General features: G+C 36.8%; 1 protein-coding gene across 1 annotated transcript in view; it reads right to left on the bottom strand.

Annotated features, from left to right (window-relative positions):
• Nucleotides 1-16,920, bottom strand: part of LOC150075161 (glutamyl aminopeptidase-like) — a 262,165-nt gene that overhangs the window by 11,245 nt on the left and 234,000 nt on the right. Inside the window, exon 17 of the mRNA XM_090388277.1 lies at nt 2,126-2,207. Coding sequence (XP_090244403.1) covers nt 2,126-2,207 — 82 coding nt within the window. The remainder of the gene's footprint in view (nt 1-2,125; nt 2,208-16,920) is intronic.

The following is a 16,920-nucleotide window of genomic DNA, read 5'->3' as shown; positions in this document are numbered from 1 at the left end:
CATTGACAAATGTAAAGTACTACATATGGGAAACAGCAACCCCAGAGCAATGTATCAACTCTGTGGTACTACACTGACAGTGGTAGAGAATGAAAGGGACCTAGGGGTGGTTTTACAGGCAGATATGAAGTTCTCTGAGCAGTGCAGACGGGCTGCAAGAGTAGCTCATGGTGTATTGTCAATGATATATAGGAATTTTTCTAGCAGGGATAAGGAGGTGATTATTCCCTTGTATAAGGCAATGGTCAGGCCACACCTAGAGTACTGTATACAGGCCTGGAGGCCTCATTTCAAGAAGGATGTAGAGGTGCTGCAACAAGTACAGAGAAGGGCAACAAGAGTAGTGAATGGAACAAAGGGGTGCTCTTACGAAGAAAGGCTTAAGTTTTGCAAATTACAGTGTCTGGAGACTAGGCACCGGCGAGGTGATCTGATAGAGGTGTATAAAGCCTTGAATGGTTTGAGCATGCTCAATGCTGATGGGATTCTTCCTCTTGCTCAGAATAATCACCTGAGAGGGCATAAATTCAAATTGAGGAAAGACAGATGTAGGATAGATGTGCAGAAATTTGCCTTTAGCCAGCGGGTGGTTGGTTGGTGGAACAGACTTCCATCCCTTGTCGTGGAAGTTGATAGCCTAAATAAGTTTAAGGCTCAGCTGGACAGGTATTTCGAACGAACAGAGGGGTGAAGTAGAAGTGGTTATTTTTTATTTATTTATTTGTTATTATTTTTTTTATTTATTTATTTTTTTTTTTTTTTAATTTTTTGGCTGATGCTGCATAAGCTTGCTGCTTTCTTGCATCAAATGCCTCTACTAATGCTAATGTTAGCATATATGTATCTACTGTCTTCACCATACCTTTCCATGTGTAATAATTCAACTCCTACTGGGTGGATTTTCATAAAATTTTATAATTAGTTCTTTTAGAAATATTTAGCAAATGATTTCAAATGTCATTAAAATCAGGCCAATAGAAATCCAGCAATTGTTTCTTTGTCCATTCACACATAAATAACCTAGTAGATGGATTTTCATGATATTTTATATTAAGCTCTGTTAGAGAAGCGAGTAATCCCAAATTTCATTAAAGCCAGACCAATTATTATTTCTTTGTTCATCTACCCACATGTACTTGAGTCTCAGAGGTGGATTTTCATGAAATTTTATATTTGACTCATTTGGAATGATTTATTGAGCCTTCCCAAATTTCATTAAAATCAAACAATAGAAATCCAGCAATTATTATTATTTTTTTTCCATACATATCACAAAGGCTATCCATACTGTATATATTATAGTGAAGCACTGGATATTACGTTTTTGTCATGCACTGATTGAAGGAATGAACTGGAACAGGGCAGAAGTGCAGAAACAAAATGCTTTCAGTTTGTATATAAGTCATTGCCTTTTGCTCGCGTTCTCTCTCTCTCTTAAAATCATGAATTATTACTATTTTCTAACATGCCTGTAACAACACAGTGCATACATTAGCTTTTTTATTTCCTTTTCAAAATGGGATGAATTAAGATAAAATAGTGCAAGTATTTTTCTAATATGCATAACCTGCAAATCCATACTGCATTCCACTGTAAATAAAAATTGTTTTATCACACAACATAAATTTTTGATGAACCCTGCATCATTGTCCTACAAACCATGTTAAACCTTTTCCAAACCTTAAATGAAAGGGAAAATTAATATATTTGTCCTACAAACCATGTGGAAAGTGGTTCCCTGTAAATTAGGCATTTCTTGTTTTTTTAATAAATGTTATTTTCTGAATACATGTCAGTTGTGTCCTTAGTGTGTTCGTTATTACTGTATTCCAGTGTGATCGTTGTCCATTTCTCTGATACCAGAAGTGAAATTGCAAAACTTTAATACTGGTTTGTTTTCTTAACAACTATGTCATTTTCAAAAACTAAGTGAGTTCAGTGGGTTCATCATTGAAAATTATTTTTTGTTGTCAGACCCACTATAAAATTTATGATATGCAATTCTGAATCACTCTCTGTGCCTATACTGTGCTGATAATTATTAGTTCTTTGGTTTAATCTAAAAATTGTTAGAAACAATGATAATCAATAGAAATGTTTATAGACAAGTTAAAATATAACATACCTCATTATAGTCGAATGTTGTGCTGAAGTGAGAAACTGTTTCTGATATTATCATATCCATTGAAAAAGAACCTTTTCCAAACCTTAAATGAAAGGGAAAATTAATATAAATACAAAAACAACTGAACTTCAGCAATAACTTGATATAAATGGCAAAATTTTAATGCACAAATCAAAATATATCAGGTAGTGCTCAAAGGTGTCATTTTAATATGCAGTAAACTCATGAAGAGAGCAAACAAAGTTTTCAATATTGCATCACTACTGTAACATTGCATATTATGAAATCTTTCACATGTTGCCTAGCCTTGCACTTTTGAATAAGTAACACTTCCCAATAGAGAAGACTGTCATTATTTATTCCAAGTTTAGTGCTGCCACCCAGACAGCACCTCTTTGAGATATATTTGTTCCTTCTTCAGTGGGCAATAGGCACTGTGGATGTAAGAGTAGATAAACTAGAAGTGCCATCTGGGTGGTAGCACTAAACTGAGAATAAGTAATTATTGTGGAAGCATTACTTATTTGAAAATGCAAGGCTAGACAACTCATTGTGAAGGATTTCACAATGAGATGTATAGTAATGACGATGTAGTGCAAGCTTTGTTTGCTCTCTTCATGAATTTACTGCATATTAAATTGATGCCTGTGAGCACTTCCCAATGTGTATTAATACATTCCCACAGTCAGAGGGCTCAGGAGGCCATAAATGCATCATGCATCAATTAATGAAAATTGTTTTTTTACAGGTATTCATTTAATACAAAAAAGTACATTAACTATTGTTTTTCAAAAGTAAAAATAGCACCAAAAAAAGTATGAAAAGACTACCTGACTAAATCTTATGGTACCATAGATGGGATTAGGAACCAAAACAGAGGTGGAAGGCTTAGAAATAGAATTTGTGGAGGAGGAAATAAGAACAATATTAAAAAAAATGAAAGAATGGAAGGTTAGAGGAACATACAAACGATGCAGGAATAAAGTAAATAACTAACTCTTAAACAACATCTATAATATCAGAGATTTTTGAACTTAACAAACCCATCATAGTTTTAGCACCAAAAAGCTGAGCCTATTAAAATGTAAAGAACATTCAGTTTATAGAATAACACAAGCAAAATTCTGCTAACATAATAAACAACTGAGGAACAAATGGAGCACAGAATTTGAGTTCAGATCTGAGGTGGGAACAAGAGAGGCCATATTCACATTATTCTAAATAGCAGAAGAGGCTATGGAGATGTTTACTGTTTCTCTGTGCTTTGAAAGGCATCTGACAGCTAAAACATAATGGACTAATTTGGCACGCTAATGGAGATATCAAAAAATTCTGCAATGACTCAAAGTCGGAAAAGGACAAGATGAAACAGACTGTATTGAAATAAAAAGGAGAATGAGACAAAGCTATATCATTTCAACTCTGTGCAGTATCTGGCAGAAATCATAGTCAAAGACATCCTGGGAAAAAGACAAGAAGGAAACAAAATTTAATAGATTGTTTATTACCATTAACAATCTGTTAAAGTGGATGTACAGTTTTGATCACAACTACATGTCAATACCTACAAAAACTATACAAATGGAAAGGAAAAAGTGAAAAATATGGGACCAGTATTAAATTAAGAAAAACAAGATAATGTTCACAAATAGAACAAACAGCATATTGAATATCCGGTACAAAAATAATAATATAGAACTGATGAGTAGCTACTTCTATCAGGGCTAACACTGCTACTTATTTAGTGACCAGATCAGTGAACTTAAAAGAGAATTGGGCAGGGGAAAAGAAGCTATAGCAAAATTAAGAGCCTTCTATGTGAGATTAAATTAAATCTATAACCCCATTTGTAACTCCAGTTACAACTGAATGTTACAAATGGCCTGTCTTACTTTATTGGCTATGAAACACGGACCCTCAAGAAAGGGACACTGAACAGATGTGAAGCTTTTGAAATTTGTATACTGAGAAATAATAATTGAAGGTTGAATGGACAGATAAAATTATAAATGATGCAGTACTACAACCTAGTAGTGCAGGATGAGAATTAATGAGTATAATTACAGCTAAAATAGGTTTGTTTTGATTGTCTGATAGCATATTGTCATTCAAAGTTAACTGTAACCAATGTAAAAAGAAGATACAGCCGTCAAGAAACGACTTGATGTATCAAGAACAGGAAGAGGGGGTCAGTCATCTCCAAATAGGATAATTATGTTATCCTGATAGTCGTGTGTAAAAACCAGTAAGATCAGAGGGCTAGGTATTAACAGGATTGTCTATTTCTGCATATGCTATCTATAAGCAGTTGCACAACCTTTGTTTCCACGATAAAGCTTCAACTCACACGTCTGAAACAGAATATATGTTAGCAAATACCAAATATCACTTAGATCAGTTAATTAAAGTTTGGAGCATATACAGAGAATGTTATTTGTTAAAGTCCCAACAATAAGTTGGGAGATGTTATGGTGTGGCATTTGGAGTTGATTTTGTTTTAATGGTACACACTGGCATAACTTTGTTTAAAACAGAGGATAAGTTTTCGAATTAAAATTTCACGGTAAGTTCATTCTAATGGTACAGGTAAACAAATTAAAAAATGTATTTATATTTCAGATGTTCAAGACTGCAGTTAAAACTTACAGTATAAATTTATTGTCTGTAAAAATCTGGAAACATTTGACACCTTACTTTCACCTGGTAAAAGTTTCCTGAATGTAGGTTTCAGGTTGCACACTGCAAAGAAATTATCTATTCATTACTATAAATTGGCTATTCAATCAGTATGTGTTAAACTGATAGGACTACTTTACAGGAGTCATACCTTGGATAAGCCTCTGATTTTAGCAGGAATGAGTGTGATAAATAACTGTGACCAATCCAAAGCTGCACAAGCATTACTTCTTGTTGTAACTTGCTCATTGTAGAACAATGGATTTAAATTAATAATTTACTAGTGATTTTACATTTTTGATTTACCAATTTAAAAGATAGTACAACTGGACTGTTCTTTTGTAATCTATATATATAACTGAAAGATTATATGTTCTTGAGGAGGTAGCTGATTTTGCTGATGTATTTGGCCAATTTATTTCCTTTACTCTAGCATTACTTGGTATCCAGAAGAATTAAATATACATAAGAATTTTTTAATGGTTTAAGGTGAGAATCACACCCATGGAGCCATAAAATATGTATATTATACATCTATTATATTGTTTGGATTGAATAGTTTCTAAAGCAAGTTCAATTACAACTGACCCTGCTGAGATATTATTTGTTACAGTTAACTTTGATGTGTTTGAAAATTCAAACAAACCAAGTACCCTTCAGTCTTCTCTGAAACGAGGAGAAAATACAGTGGCCAAATATTAAAAAAATTATGCAAAAGGTGCTATTTACAACTGATTTGAAATGAAGTAAAGCAAAATATAGTAGTAAGTGCATAGAAAAAACTATTAAATGATGATGTTCTTATTTTTTCAGATGAAATCAAAAATAAGAGTGCCAGAATGCGTTACACAAGTGGCAAAATAGATATTAATTTGGAGATGTAAGAATGTGGCTAGATGATGTTGTTGTTGGAGTGGGATTTATTGGCGCAAGGGCTGCTATGACCATATTGCGGCTGTTACTTTGGAGTGTTTGTCAATATAGGAAAGGAGACTATTCTAGAAGTGATTGTATGCGTTGATCATTTTTAGAAAAGTGAACAGTTCTGATAAAGTGGCATCATTTCCAAGTATGTGGCTTAGTTGCAGAGGTTTTTGTGAGCTAATTAAAGATCTGAAACATGCAATTCTAGCTGAATGATAATGTGTACACTCAATGATAATATGTTTTACAGTAAGTATGGAACTACAATGCGGGCAAAGTGGAGGATCTTCTCCTAGCAGTAGAAATAGGTGTGTAAGATGTGTATGGTCAATTCGTGCTCTTGCCAGCACGACCTCTTCCTGCTTGTTTGATCGGGAACTGGATCTCCACAGCTGTGGATTGTGTTTTATTTCCAGAAGTTTGTTACCTGTTTGATTATGCCACATTTCAGACCACATCTCAGTACATATCCGCCGTATGACTGGTTTATAATCAGAAAAAGGAACAGGGATGGAATCGAAGCAAGTGGGGTGTTTTGCTGCTTCGTCTGCACGCTCATTTCCTGGAATTCCAACGTGGCTCGGTATCCAGCAAAACGTGACAGTCCGATTATTTTTGTTGAGTTGGCATAACTGTGACCTGATTTGTGAGAGGAATGGATGCAAATGTTGTGATTTATTCTGTAGGGCATTCACCGCACTTAAAGAGTCTGTATATATTATTACTTGGGTGTTTGGAACATCGTTAAGGAGTTTTAAAGCCATTTTGATTGCGTATAGTTCGGCCGTAAAAACACTGCATTCAAGTGGTAATTGGACAGAGACAGTGCATGTAGGACTCATTACTGCAGCTCCCACGGATACATCAGTTTTGGAGCCGTCCGTGTATATCTGAAGACTGTGAGCATTGGTCAATGCGTGATTCGCATGTAGTTGTCTAAGATTGTGGTTCGATAAGGAGTGTTTTCCCCACTGAAGAAAATAGTCGTCGCAATGAGGTATATACGTTGCCCATGGTGCTTGTACTGCGTCCGTAGCTTGAAAGATATTTCCAAGATAGATGTTCCAATTTTGAGTTACCTCTTGTAGCCGAATATCAGCAGGTTTGTTTTCATTGGGTTTATTTCTATATAAGTTTTCCCACTGCGGTTCAAAAAGATATGTCCAGATGGAATGAGACGGGTGACTACGTAATTTGACTGCATAACTAAGAAGCAATACTTTTCTCCTAAGATGTAGTGGAGGTTCATTGGCATCTATATACATACTTTGCACTGGGGATGTCTTAAAGGCCCCTAAGGCAATCCTGAGAGCACTATGCTGGACCGGATTGAGCCAAGCCAATGCTGTCTTTCGTGCAGAATCATAAACTGGGGCTCCATAATCTAGACGAGATCTTATTAAGGTTCGATATAGATGTAGAAGAGTGAAGCGATCGGCTCCCCATGTCACGGAAGAGATAACTTTGAGGATATTAATCTTTTTCATGCACTGAGTTCGTATTTGTCGTATATGTGCCTGAAAGGTAAGTTTGGTGTCAAGTATAAGGCCCAAGAACCGGATACTTTTGCTAAGTGGTATTTTTTGGGTTCCTAATATTAGCTCCGGATCTGGATGGAGCTGACGCTTTTTGCAAAAATGGATAGCAGTTGTTTTTGTTGCAGAGAGACGATAGCTATTGCGGAATGCCCATGACTCTATTTTGTTTATCGAGAGCTGCAATTGTCGCTCAATGGAGCGCATGCTTTGTGAATGATAGGATATAGTAAGGTCATCTGCATATAAATAGGTGTCAACATTAGCCGGAATATTTTCTGTTGCATTATTTAGCCTAACCACAAAGAGCGTTGCACTTAGAACTGATCCTTGTGGGACCCCTTCTTCTTGGACAAATGTACGGGAGAGTGAATTGCAGTAACGCACTTGAAAGGTCCTGTTTTCTAGAAAACTCTATGATAAGGGGTAGCTGACCCCGGAGCCCTGTGGCATACAGATTTTGAAGTATGCCGTACCGCCAGGTGGTATCAAAGGCTTTTTCGATATCCAAGCAAATCATGACTAGATGTTCTTTACGGATAAAAGCATTGCGTATGTTGGATTCTGCCTTGACCATAAGGTCTAGAGTTGACCGATTTTTCCGAAATCCATACTGATTCTTATTCATCACCGAATGAGATACTAGATACCATACTAAACGGGCGTGGATCATTTTTTCTAGTGTCTTACCAAGGCAACTGCTGAGAGATATTGGCCGATAGTTTCGTGGATCTGATTGATCCTTTCCAGGTTTAGCAAAGGCTAGAACTATTGAGTGACGCCAAGAAGTAGCCATCTGAGATTATCCGGTTGAAGTATATTAGTAATGAATTCAAAGCTTGTTTGTTTAAATGTTTAAGCATTATATAGTATATCCCATCAGGCCCTGGTGCACTATCACCCGACCTATTTAGACAGCTCTCTAGTTCAAATGGTGTAAAAGGTCGATTATATGGAGGAGATGCCCTTGTATTGAAGTTCAGGTTATGCTTTTCTGCTTTAGCTTTTAGCTGTTTAAAAGTAGACTCATATGCTGATGCTGCAGAGATTTGGAAAAAGCAATCTGCCAGGGAATTTGCAATTTCTGTTGGAGAGGAGAAGTCTTTACCTTTCCAGCTTATAATGGGCATTGATTCGGGGAACAGTTTACCATTTAGCTTTTGGATTTTATTCCAGATTTTTCTAATCTCTGTATTTTTAGTAATAGTGGAAGCGAACCGGATTCAAGAGTCTTTTTTCGCTTTTTTCTGCACATAACGTGCCTTTGCTTTAAGTTTCTTAAAATTAATCAGGTTTTCAGTTGTTGGATACTTGCGAAATCGATTCCATGCTTTATTCTTTTCTTTTTTAGCATCACGGCATGCATCATTCCACCAGATATTGGCATGTCTGCGAGGACGGGCTGTGGTTTTTGGTATAGCACAGGTTGCAGCTGTTATTATCTGTGCAGTAATGTGGTCGGTAACTTTATCTATGGACTGGCTTTTGGTGACTTCATTATCAAAGGAAATTGAATCTGTGAACTTGTTCCAATCTGCTTTTGGAAATTTCCATTTTATGCGGCTGGCTATATGTGTGGTTCTGTTTGTTTGCAATTTGCAAATAATTGGGTAATGGTCACTGTTTAGTGGGTTACTTGAAACTATCCACTGAATGATTGGTAATAGTTTTGGGGAACATATTGATAAGTCTATGGCAGTAGATACTCCGGTGGGAAAATGAATATGTGTCAGCACCAGTGTTTAATAATGTGAGATTCTGGCTGTCAAGAACTGTTTCAATAAGTTTTCCTCGTTTGTCTATCTGGGGAGATCCCCACATAGTGTGGTGCCCATTGAAATCTCCTAGTAGAATGAAAGGAGATGGAAGCTGCTTTATAAGGTCCTCCAGTTCTTTCACAGTGAATTCTTTGTTTGGGGAAAGGTATACAGAGACAATGGTTAAAGTAAAATTTAAAACAATACGTACAGCTACAGCTTCTAATGTGGTCTGCAGGGAGATCTGTTTTGTAGGAACTTTGTTGTCAACTAGTATGGCTACGCCTCCTCTGGTTGAGTTAGTATTGCTTCTGTCTTGTTGATAGATACTATAATTTTTAATCACTGGAGTCACCTGCGGGGTTAGATTGGTTTCTTGCAAGCAGAGGCTGATTGGACTGTGCTGTTTGATTAGGTCATAAATATCAAATATATTGCTTCGTAGACCTCTACAGTTCCACTATATAATATTCTGCATTATTTAGTTTTTGGGATTGGGTATGGTTCTGTCTGTTTTTTATATCCAGCCTGCTTGTGTCGTTCTGGTTTCATCTTTTCTTTTTTTGGGAAGTTAGGATGCCCAATGTCCATATCATCTTCTGCATGTAAATCTAATATTGTCTCATCATGCAGGGTACCAGCATTAATGTCCATATTTCCTGAGCATGGTTGTTGTGCAATATTTGGGGATGATGCTTTCGATTTCACAGTTTCTGGTAGAGTATCAGTTGCAGTTGGTGGGACTGTTAACGGAGTATTGTTAGCACAAGTCACTTTACATTGTTCTGTAGGTGGCTGCTGTGGGAACGACAGCACTGATCGGGCCTAATCAGCAATTGAGATGGATGGAGGTACTGTGACTGCCGTTTGTGTTGCAGCTGACTGGTATCTTTTGGCTGCCGCAGCATAGGTAATTTTTGGCATACTGAGCATAACTTTTTTCCTAGCTTCCTGGTAGGTGACCTTTTGCTCAACTTTGTATTTCTGAATCTCTTTTCCTACCCTCCAGAGTTCACGTGATTTTGAGTATGCTGGATGCTGGCCTTTACAATTTGGGCATTGTGGCATTTTTGCATTGCAGTCCATTTGTGCATGAGCTTTAGAACCACAGTTTGGAGAGATGGCGTCTCCTTGACATACTGTTTGCGAGTGTCCAAATTTTTGACACTTGAAACATCTGATTGGGTTCGGAATGTAGGGACGTATTCGGCAATTAAGGTATCCGGCTTTGACACATGATGGTAAGGTTGGTGTACTAAATGTGAGGATAATATTCCTAGTGGGAACAAGTTCACCATCTTTTTTAATTATTATCCGCTTTGCTTGAACTACCTTTTGATCTTTTAGTTCTTCCACTATCTCATCTTCAGTGACATTCATCAGGTCCCACTCTGCTATTACTCCTTTGGAACTATTTAAAGTGACATGAGGGGTGACCTGTACTGGTATTCCGCCGAAAGTTGATAATTTCAGTAGAGACTGAGAATGCTGGTGCTTAGTTGTTTCGACTAGAAGATCTCCAGATCGGAGTCTTTTCACCATTTTCAGTGAACCAGCCACACTTTCCAAACATTTCTGGATTAGAAATGGTGAAAGTGAACTCACAGATTTGGCAGAAAGAGAATGTAATATGAGGAACACTGGATATTCCTGCTGATTCTCATTTTTGCGTAGTTTCTTAGATTGTGATTCGTCACGTTCGGGTTCATTTAAGTCATAACATGAGCGTCTAGGCTCAAGTACTGGAAAGTTGTCATAATCCATGGTTGCTCCTTTTAGCCCCAGAATAACTTTTCCTCCAGGTTACCGGCCCCGCCACGTGGAGGCAGGAGCGGTACCACCAGTGACCAAGCAATTAGAGATTAGTGGTTAGTGTGTTATGTATGTTATTTCTATATACAAGAAAAAGAAGAAAGGTACCTTTCCTTTCTTTTTGAAAAGCTTACTTCTTTATTTAGAAGAGCTGAAAATAAATAACTTAGCAAATGAACACTTGAAATTTCTCTGAAATCTATTAACTCTAGAGAAGGCGCTTTGAAATTCGCTTTTAGATTCGCTTTGATCACTCGCTTGGCACTCGGGGCCGGCTAGATGATGACTATGAAATAGAAACAGCATTTTGAGGGTAAAAATCTGTATATGAAGAGAGAAGCAAAGAAAAACAAGAATGAAATAAAGAATAAAAAGTTAAATTTCATAAAGGTAGAAATTGTTACAATACTCAACGAAATTTACTAATTTTGATGAGCAATTTTAAAATATTTCTATGCTCTAAGAGAAATGAATAAAATTTACAACAAACTGCCAACAGAATAGTACCGGCCCGATTTCTTTATAAAAGACAGTTTGATTGAGAAAAACCTATCTACCCTATTTTTACCGTACACTCCTCCTTACAGTACGATGGCCTTGCTCTTGAACTACTGTTTTTCCGCCACATTTATGCCTTTGACATGTGGAAGAACCACTTGCATGCAACAATACTGGAATGACTTAATAAATCTTTGCATTTTCAATAGCTATATCTACAATGGTACCAATATATATAGGCAACATACTGGTATTGCTATGGGCGCGTGTAGTTCTTGCCTGGTTGCCAATCTTTACCTGCATTACTTTGAAATAAAAATTAATAAGGAAATAACTATGTACAGATACATTGACGATTTAATTGTATTTAATTATCCTAACTTTCTCACCGAAATTTGAAACTATTACCCGCCAGAACTAGAAATAGTAGCTACTTATTTAATAAACATAGTACTAAAATAGCCACATACCTGGACATAAACATACAAGGAAAAATAAGAAAATAGATACCAATGTTTACGACAAACGTAATGCATTTGGATTTAAATCAATTGACATTCAAACTTTAACCAAATTCAAACAAATTTAACCAATTGGCATTCAAATATCTCCATAAGGATTCACAAAAATATAATTTTGTCACAGGATATTAGAAGAATTAAAATATGCAATAATGCAGATAATATAATCAGAACACTTGTCGATTTTAGACATAAGTTAATCGACAATGGATTCCCGGAGCATTTTATTAATATAAACTTACATACAGCTATTTTGATAGCTTTAAATAAATACCATAATCATCTTAACCAGCATTACATTGTATCTAAAGTTTTGCGGCATTATTACTTTACTCTCCTTATTGGTACTTATTCAACTACTGTATTGTTGACTTTTAGCGGTACCTACAGAGCCTGTACATATGTACATAATTAGGCACTGCCTCAGGAGCATTACTAATATAGCTTACGCTCATTGAAAAAGTTGTACCTATATTTGCTTCTGAGGTAGTAATTGGGAGATCAAAATTGAGAGTAGGCGTGTGCTATAGGCCTAATGACTCTGACGAGTATAATAAGAAACTGTACAGAGAAATAGAGTGGGCCAGTAAATCAGAGAGTCTTATAATGGGGATTTTAATTTCCCAGATATTGACTGGAATTTGGGGGCTGGTCACTCACACACTAGCAAGGCTTTTGTGGATTTATTGGATGATTGTTTTCTACATCAGCATGTTCGGGAGGCAACTAGAGGGAGTAATACTCTTGATTTGATTATGAGTAGTGATTCTTCATGCATTAAGAATCTGCAGATAAATGAACCACTAGGTGGCAGTGATCACAGTGTTCTGAAGTGGGAGTTACTCAAAGAGGTAACTACCATTAGGGGTAAAGGGAAGGGGTATAGCTTTCGTAAAGGCGACTACAATGGACTGAGACAGTATTTAAATTCTATACAGTGGGATCAACTGATCATGTTACCAACAGCAAATTCAAAATGGGAAGCATTCAAAGAACTTATCTTGGAAGCTACTAGGCTTTACATACCAACTAAGAAATATTGTTCAAGGTTTAGGCCTAAATGGATGTCAGATGACTAATGAGGCATATGGCAGAGAAGAAAATTGCATGGGATACATAGAAATTAACACGTGACACAGAAGCCTATGATAGACACAGTTGATCTGTAACCAAGTTACAAAGGAGGTTAGGCAGGCGAAGGCAGATTACGAGAGATCTTTGGCAAGGGATGCGAAGAAAAACAGCAAAGAGTTCTTTACTTATGTAAACTCTAGAAGGAAGGGGATGAATCAGATTAGTCCACTTGATATCGATGGGTCAACTGTTGATGACCATGCTCAGGTAGCTAACAAACTAAATGAATATTTTGCATCGACATTCACACATGAGGAGTTATTCAGCGAGGGGAATGCCAGAGGTGTATTCAACTCTAGCAGTACGCTAGAGAATCTTGTAATAACAGAGTAAAGTGGAGGAGAAATTGTTGAAGATAAACACAAGAAAGGCACCTGGGGTGGATGGGTTCTATCCAGTTATATTAAAGGAGGCAGCAAAGGAAGTAAGCAAACCCTTAGCCATAATTATGAGAGCTTCCTTGGACTCAGGGGAGGTACCCATGGACTGGAGATGTGCAAATGTCACCCCAATTCACAAGGGAGGATCAAAGGCTGACACAAGTAATTATAGACCTGTGAGTTTAACTTCTGTTCCTGGAAAATTAATGGAGGCACTGGTTAAAGAAGCACTGCAGGATCATCTAGACAAGACTTCAGTTATAGCTCGGACACAGCATGGTTTTGTTAAGGGGAAGTCTTGCCTGACCAATTTGATTGGATACTATGATGCAGTCACAAAAGCACTGGATGCAGGGAATAACTTTGATATTATATACTTGGATCTTAGAAAGGCTTTTGATACTGTTGCACATGGAAGACTGCTGCACAAATTGGAGCAGTGTGGCATTGGAGGCAAATTGCTGCTATGGATAAAGGGGTGGTTGAAGGGGAGAAGACAGAGAGTGGTAATCAAAGGACACTGCTCATCGTGGACTAATGTTATTAGTGGAGTCCCTCAGGGTTCAGTATTGGGTTCTTTATTGTTCTCTGTATTTATAAATGATATTGATGATGGTATATCAAGCTTAATGTCCAAGTTTGCAGACGATACGAAGGTTGGCAGGGTTGTCAAGGACACTACTGACACTATGCTGCTGCAACAGGATCTGGAAAGGTTGAGCAGATGGGCTGAGAGGTGGCAAATGAAGTTTAACATTGACAAATGTAAAGTACTACATATGGGAAACAGTAACCCCAGAGCAACACATCAACTCTGTGGTACTACACTGACAGTGGTAGAGAATGAAAGGGACCTGGGGGTGGTTGTGTAGGCAGATATGAAGTTCTCTGAGCAGTGCAGACGGGCTGCAAGAGTAGCTCATGGTGTATTGTCAATGATATATAGGAATTTTTCTGGCAGGGATAAGGAGGCAATTATTCCCTTGTATAAGGCAATGGTCAGGCCACACCTACATCTACCAGCAGCTCTACATCCTTCTTGAAATGAGGCCTCCAGGCCTCATTTCAAGAAGGATGTAGAGCTGCTGGAACGAGTACAGAGAAGGGCAACAAGATTAGTGAATGGAACAAAGGGGTGCTCTTATGAAGAAAGGCTTAAGTTTTGCGAATTACAGTGTCTGGAGACTAAGCACCAGCGAGTGATCTGATAGAGGTGTATAAAGCCTTGAATGGTTTGAGCATGCTCAATGCTGATGGAATTCTTCCTCTTGCTCAGAATAATCACCTGAGAGGGCATAAATTCAAATTGAGGAAAGACAGATGTAGGATAGATGTGCGGAAATTTGCCTTTAGCCAGCGGGTGGTTGGTAGGTGGAACAGACTTCCATCCCTTGTCGTGGAAGTTGATAGCCTAAATAAGTTTAAGGCTCAGCTGGACAGGTATTTCGAACGAACAGAGGGGTGAAGTGGAAGTGGTTATTTTTTTATTTATTTATTTTACTTTATTTTTTTTTGGCTGATGCTGAATAAGCTTGCTTTCTTGCATCAAATGCCTCTACTAATGCTAATGCTAATTCTTGGCTTTCCCCTTAGCCTTCTTTTTCTGCTGAGAACCTTATATCTAACTACTTTTCTTCTTTTCGCCTCTTAATATAATACTGTATTTTTAGTGCCATACACCTAATTATGCTATTGGGCGCTTTTTTGCTATTAGGCTTACTTTATTTAATTATTTCTCAACTAATTACATGTCAGAACTGCGAGGGCGCTGGCATCTACTAACATTGGATATAAAATAGCATGTGCTCTGCAACGTGGTCTTTCTTATATTTCTTTTTTGTGGTAAGTTTGATTTTGCCTAATTAGTTTGTTATTCTTAACATACCGTTATACCACAATTTAAGCATGTAGGAATTAGTCTTTCCACCGTCCACTTCTTTTCCATAATATATATTATATATTATCCATTATATTATCCTATTTTGCTTCATTATACTTATGATATACCAGGATCTCTTTCTATAAGGGACAGGAAGTTACGCTCCCGGTAAAATCCGACGTACAATTGCATTATAGCTTTTCCTTTACTTTTAACTTTTTACTATCATATTCTATTTTTCTTACCTCATGAACTATCAGAGTAATTTGAGGGGGATTGAGGTACTATTGCTATTCTTAAACCTTGAATCCGTTCTCCTTATTTTAGCGGTAGCTCCTTTTGTACTTATTAATATGATATTAATTGAAGGATATTGGTTCTCTTTTATTACTCTTCTTCCTTAATATTTGCTTTTGGTAGTTTTTCTATATGTGTCTTAGCTATCGGTCGGGCTAAAGTCATCCAGCCTGTTAACAACTAAATTATTTTCTAACTTTAATTCTACTTATCCATTTATCTCATAAATTACCTTTTAACCTTGTTAAACAGGCAGATGATATCAGAAACTGATAGCTTGGTTAATTGTAGGGGGACATATTGAAAGGGTTAGCCCTCGATAAAGTCCCTTTCAATGTGTCCCATGACCTATAATTGACTTGATATATATTATTATTATGTTTACTAATTGTTTTATTTTTACTTTTACTTTGACTAATGATTATCCTTTACTAGGTTTGGCCTCGTGGACCAGTTATGGCTATTATGGGGTTAAGTAGCTACCAGCTTATCCAATATGAAATATATTTATTCTATATCTTACCTATTTTACTAATTGTACTTAAACTATACAAAAAATATATAATAAGATTGATGTAATATTCTATCTAGATATGTATAGATGGCATTAATCAGTTCTTGTTTAGTTTACTTTACATAAGATATTTATTAATTTTCTATATTTTTATATATATATATATATATATATATATATATATATATATACATACACAGTGGAACTTCTCTATTACAAACTTCTATTTAACGAATTTCTCTATATTACGAATTTTTTTGCGAAACATTGCGCCTCGAAACGAAATTACATGTAAAATTAACCCCATATAGCGAAGTGTTAGTCTCTCTACAACGAATTTTTAAAAAAAATTAGTAAAAGCATTTTTGAAGATTTTCAAGCATTTACTGCTAAACAGCCGCTCAAATATAGTAGTAGCAGCAGCAGTGGCATGTGATGCAAGAAAGCAAGTGTATGAGCTTATGCAGCATCAGCCAAAAAAAAAAAAAAAATCACACCATTGCCTCCAAATGCCTGTCCAGTTCCTCCTTAAATTTATTCAACCTATCAACTTCCACAACGACAGATGGAAGTTTGTTCCAGCAATTAACCAACCTCTGGCTAAAGGCAAATTTCTGCACATCTATTCTACATCTGTCTTTCCTTAATTTGAATTTATGCCCCCTTATGTTCGTAATCTGAACAAGTGGAAGGATCCCATCAGAATTCAGCGTGCTCAACCCATTCAAGGCCTTATACACCTCAATCAGATCACTGCGCAGGTGCCTAGTCTCCAGCCACTGCAATTTTCAGAACTTAAGCCTCTCTTGGTAAGCGGAACCCTTCATTCCCCTCACCAATCTTGTTGCCCTTCTCTGTACACGCTCAA

The sequence above is a fragment of the Mastigoproctus giganteus genome, chromosome 14, assembly GCF_048544385.1.
Source record: "Mastigoproctus giganteus isolate SK-2022 chromosome 14, ASM4854438v1, whole genome shotgun sequence".
Taxonomy (NCBI): Eukaryota; Metazoa; Arthropoda; class Arachnida; order Uropygi; family Thelyphonidae; genus Mastigoproctus; species Mastigoproctus giganteus.
This window is presented reverse-complemented; position numbering and strand designations above follow the sequence as displayed.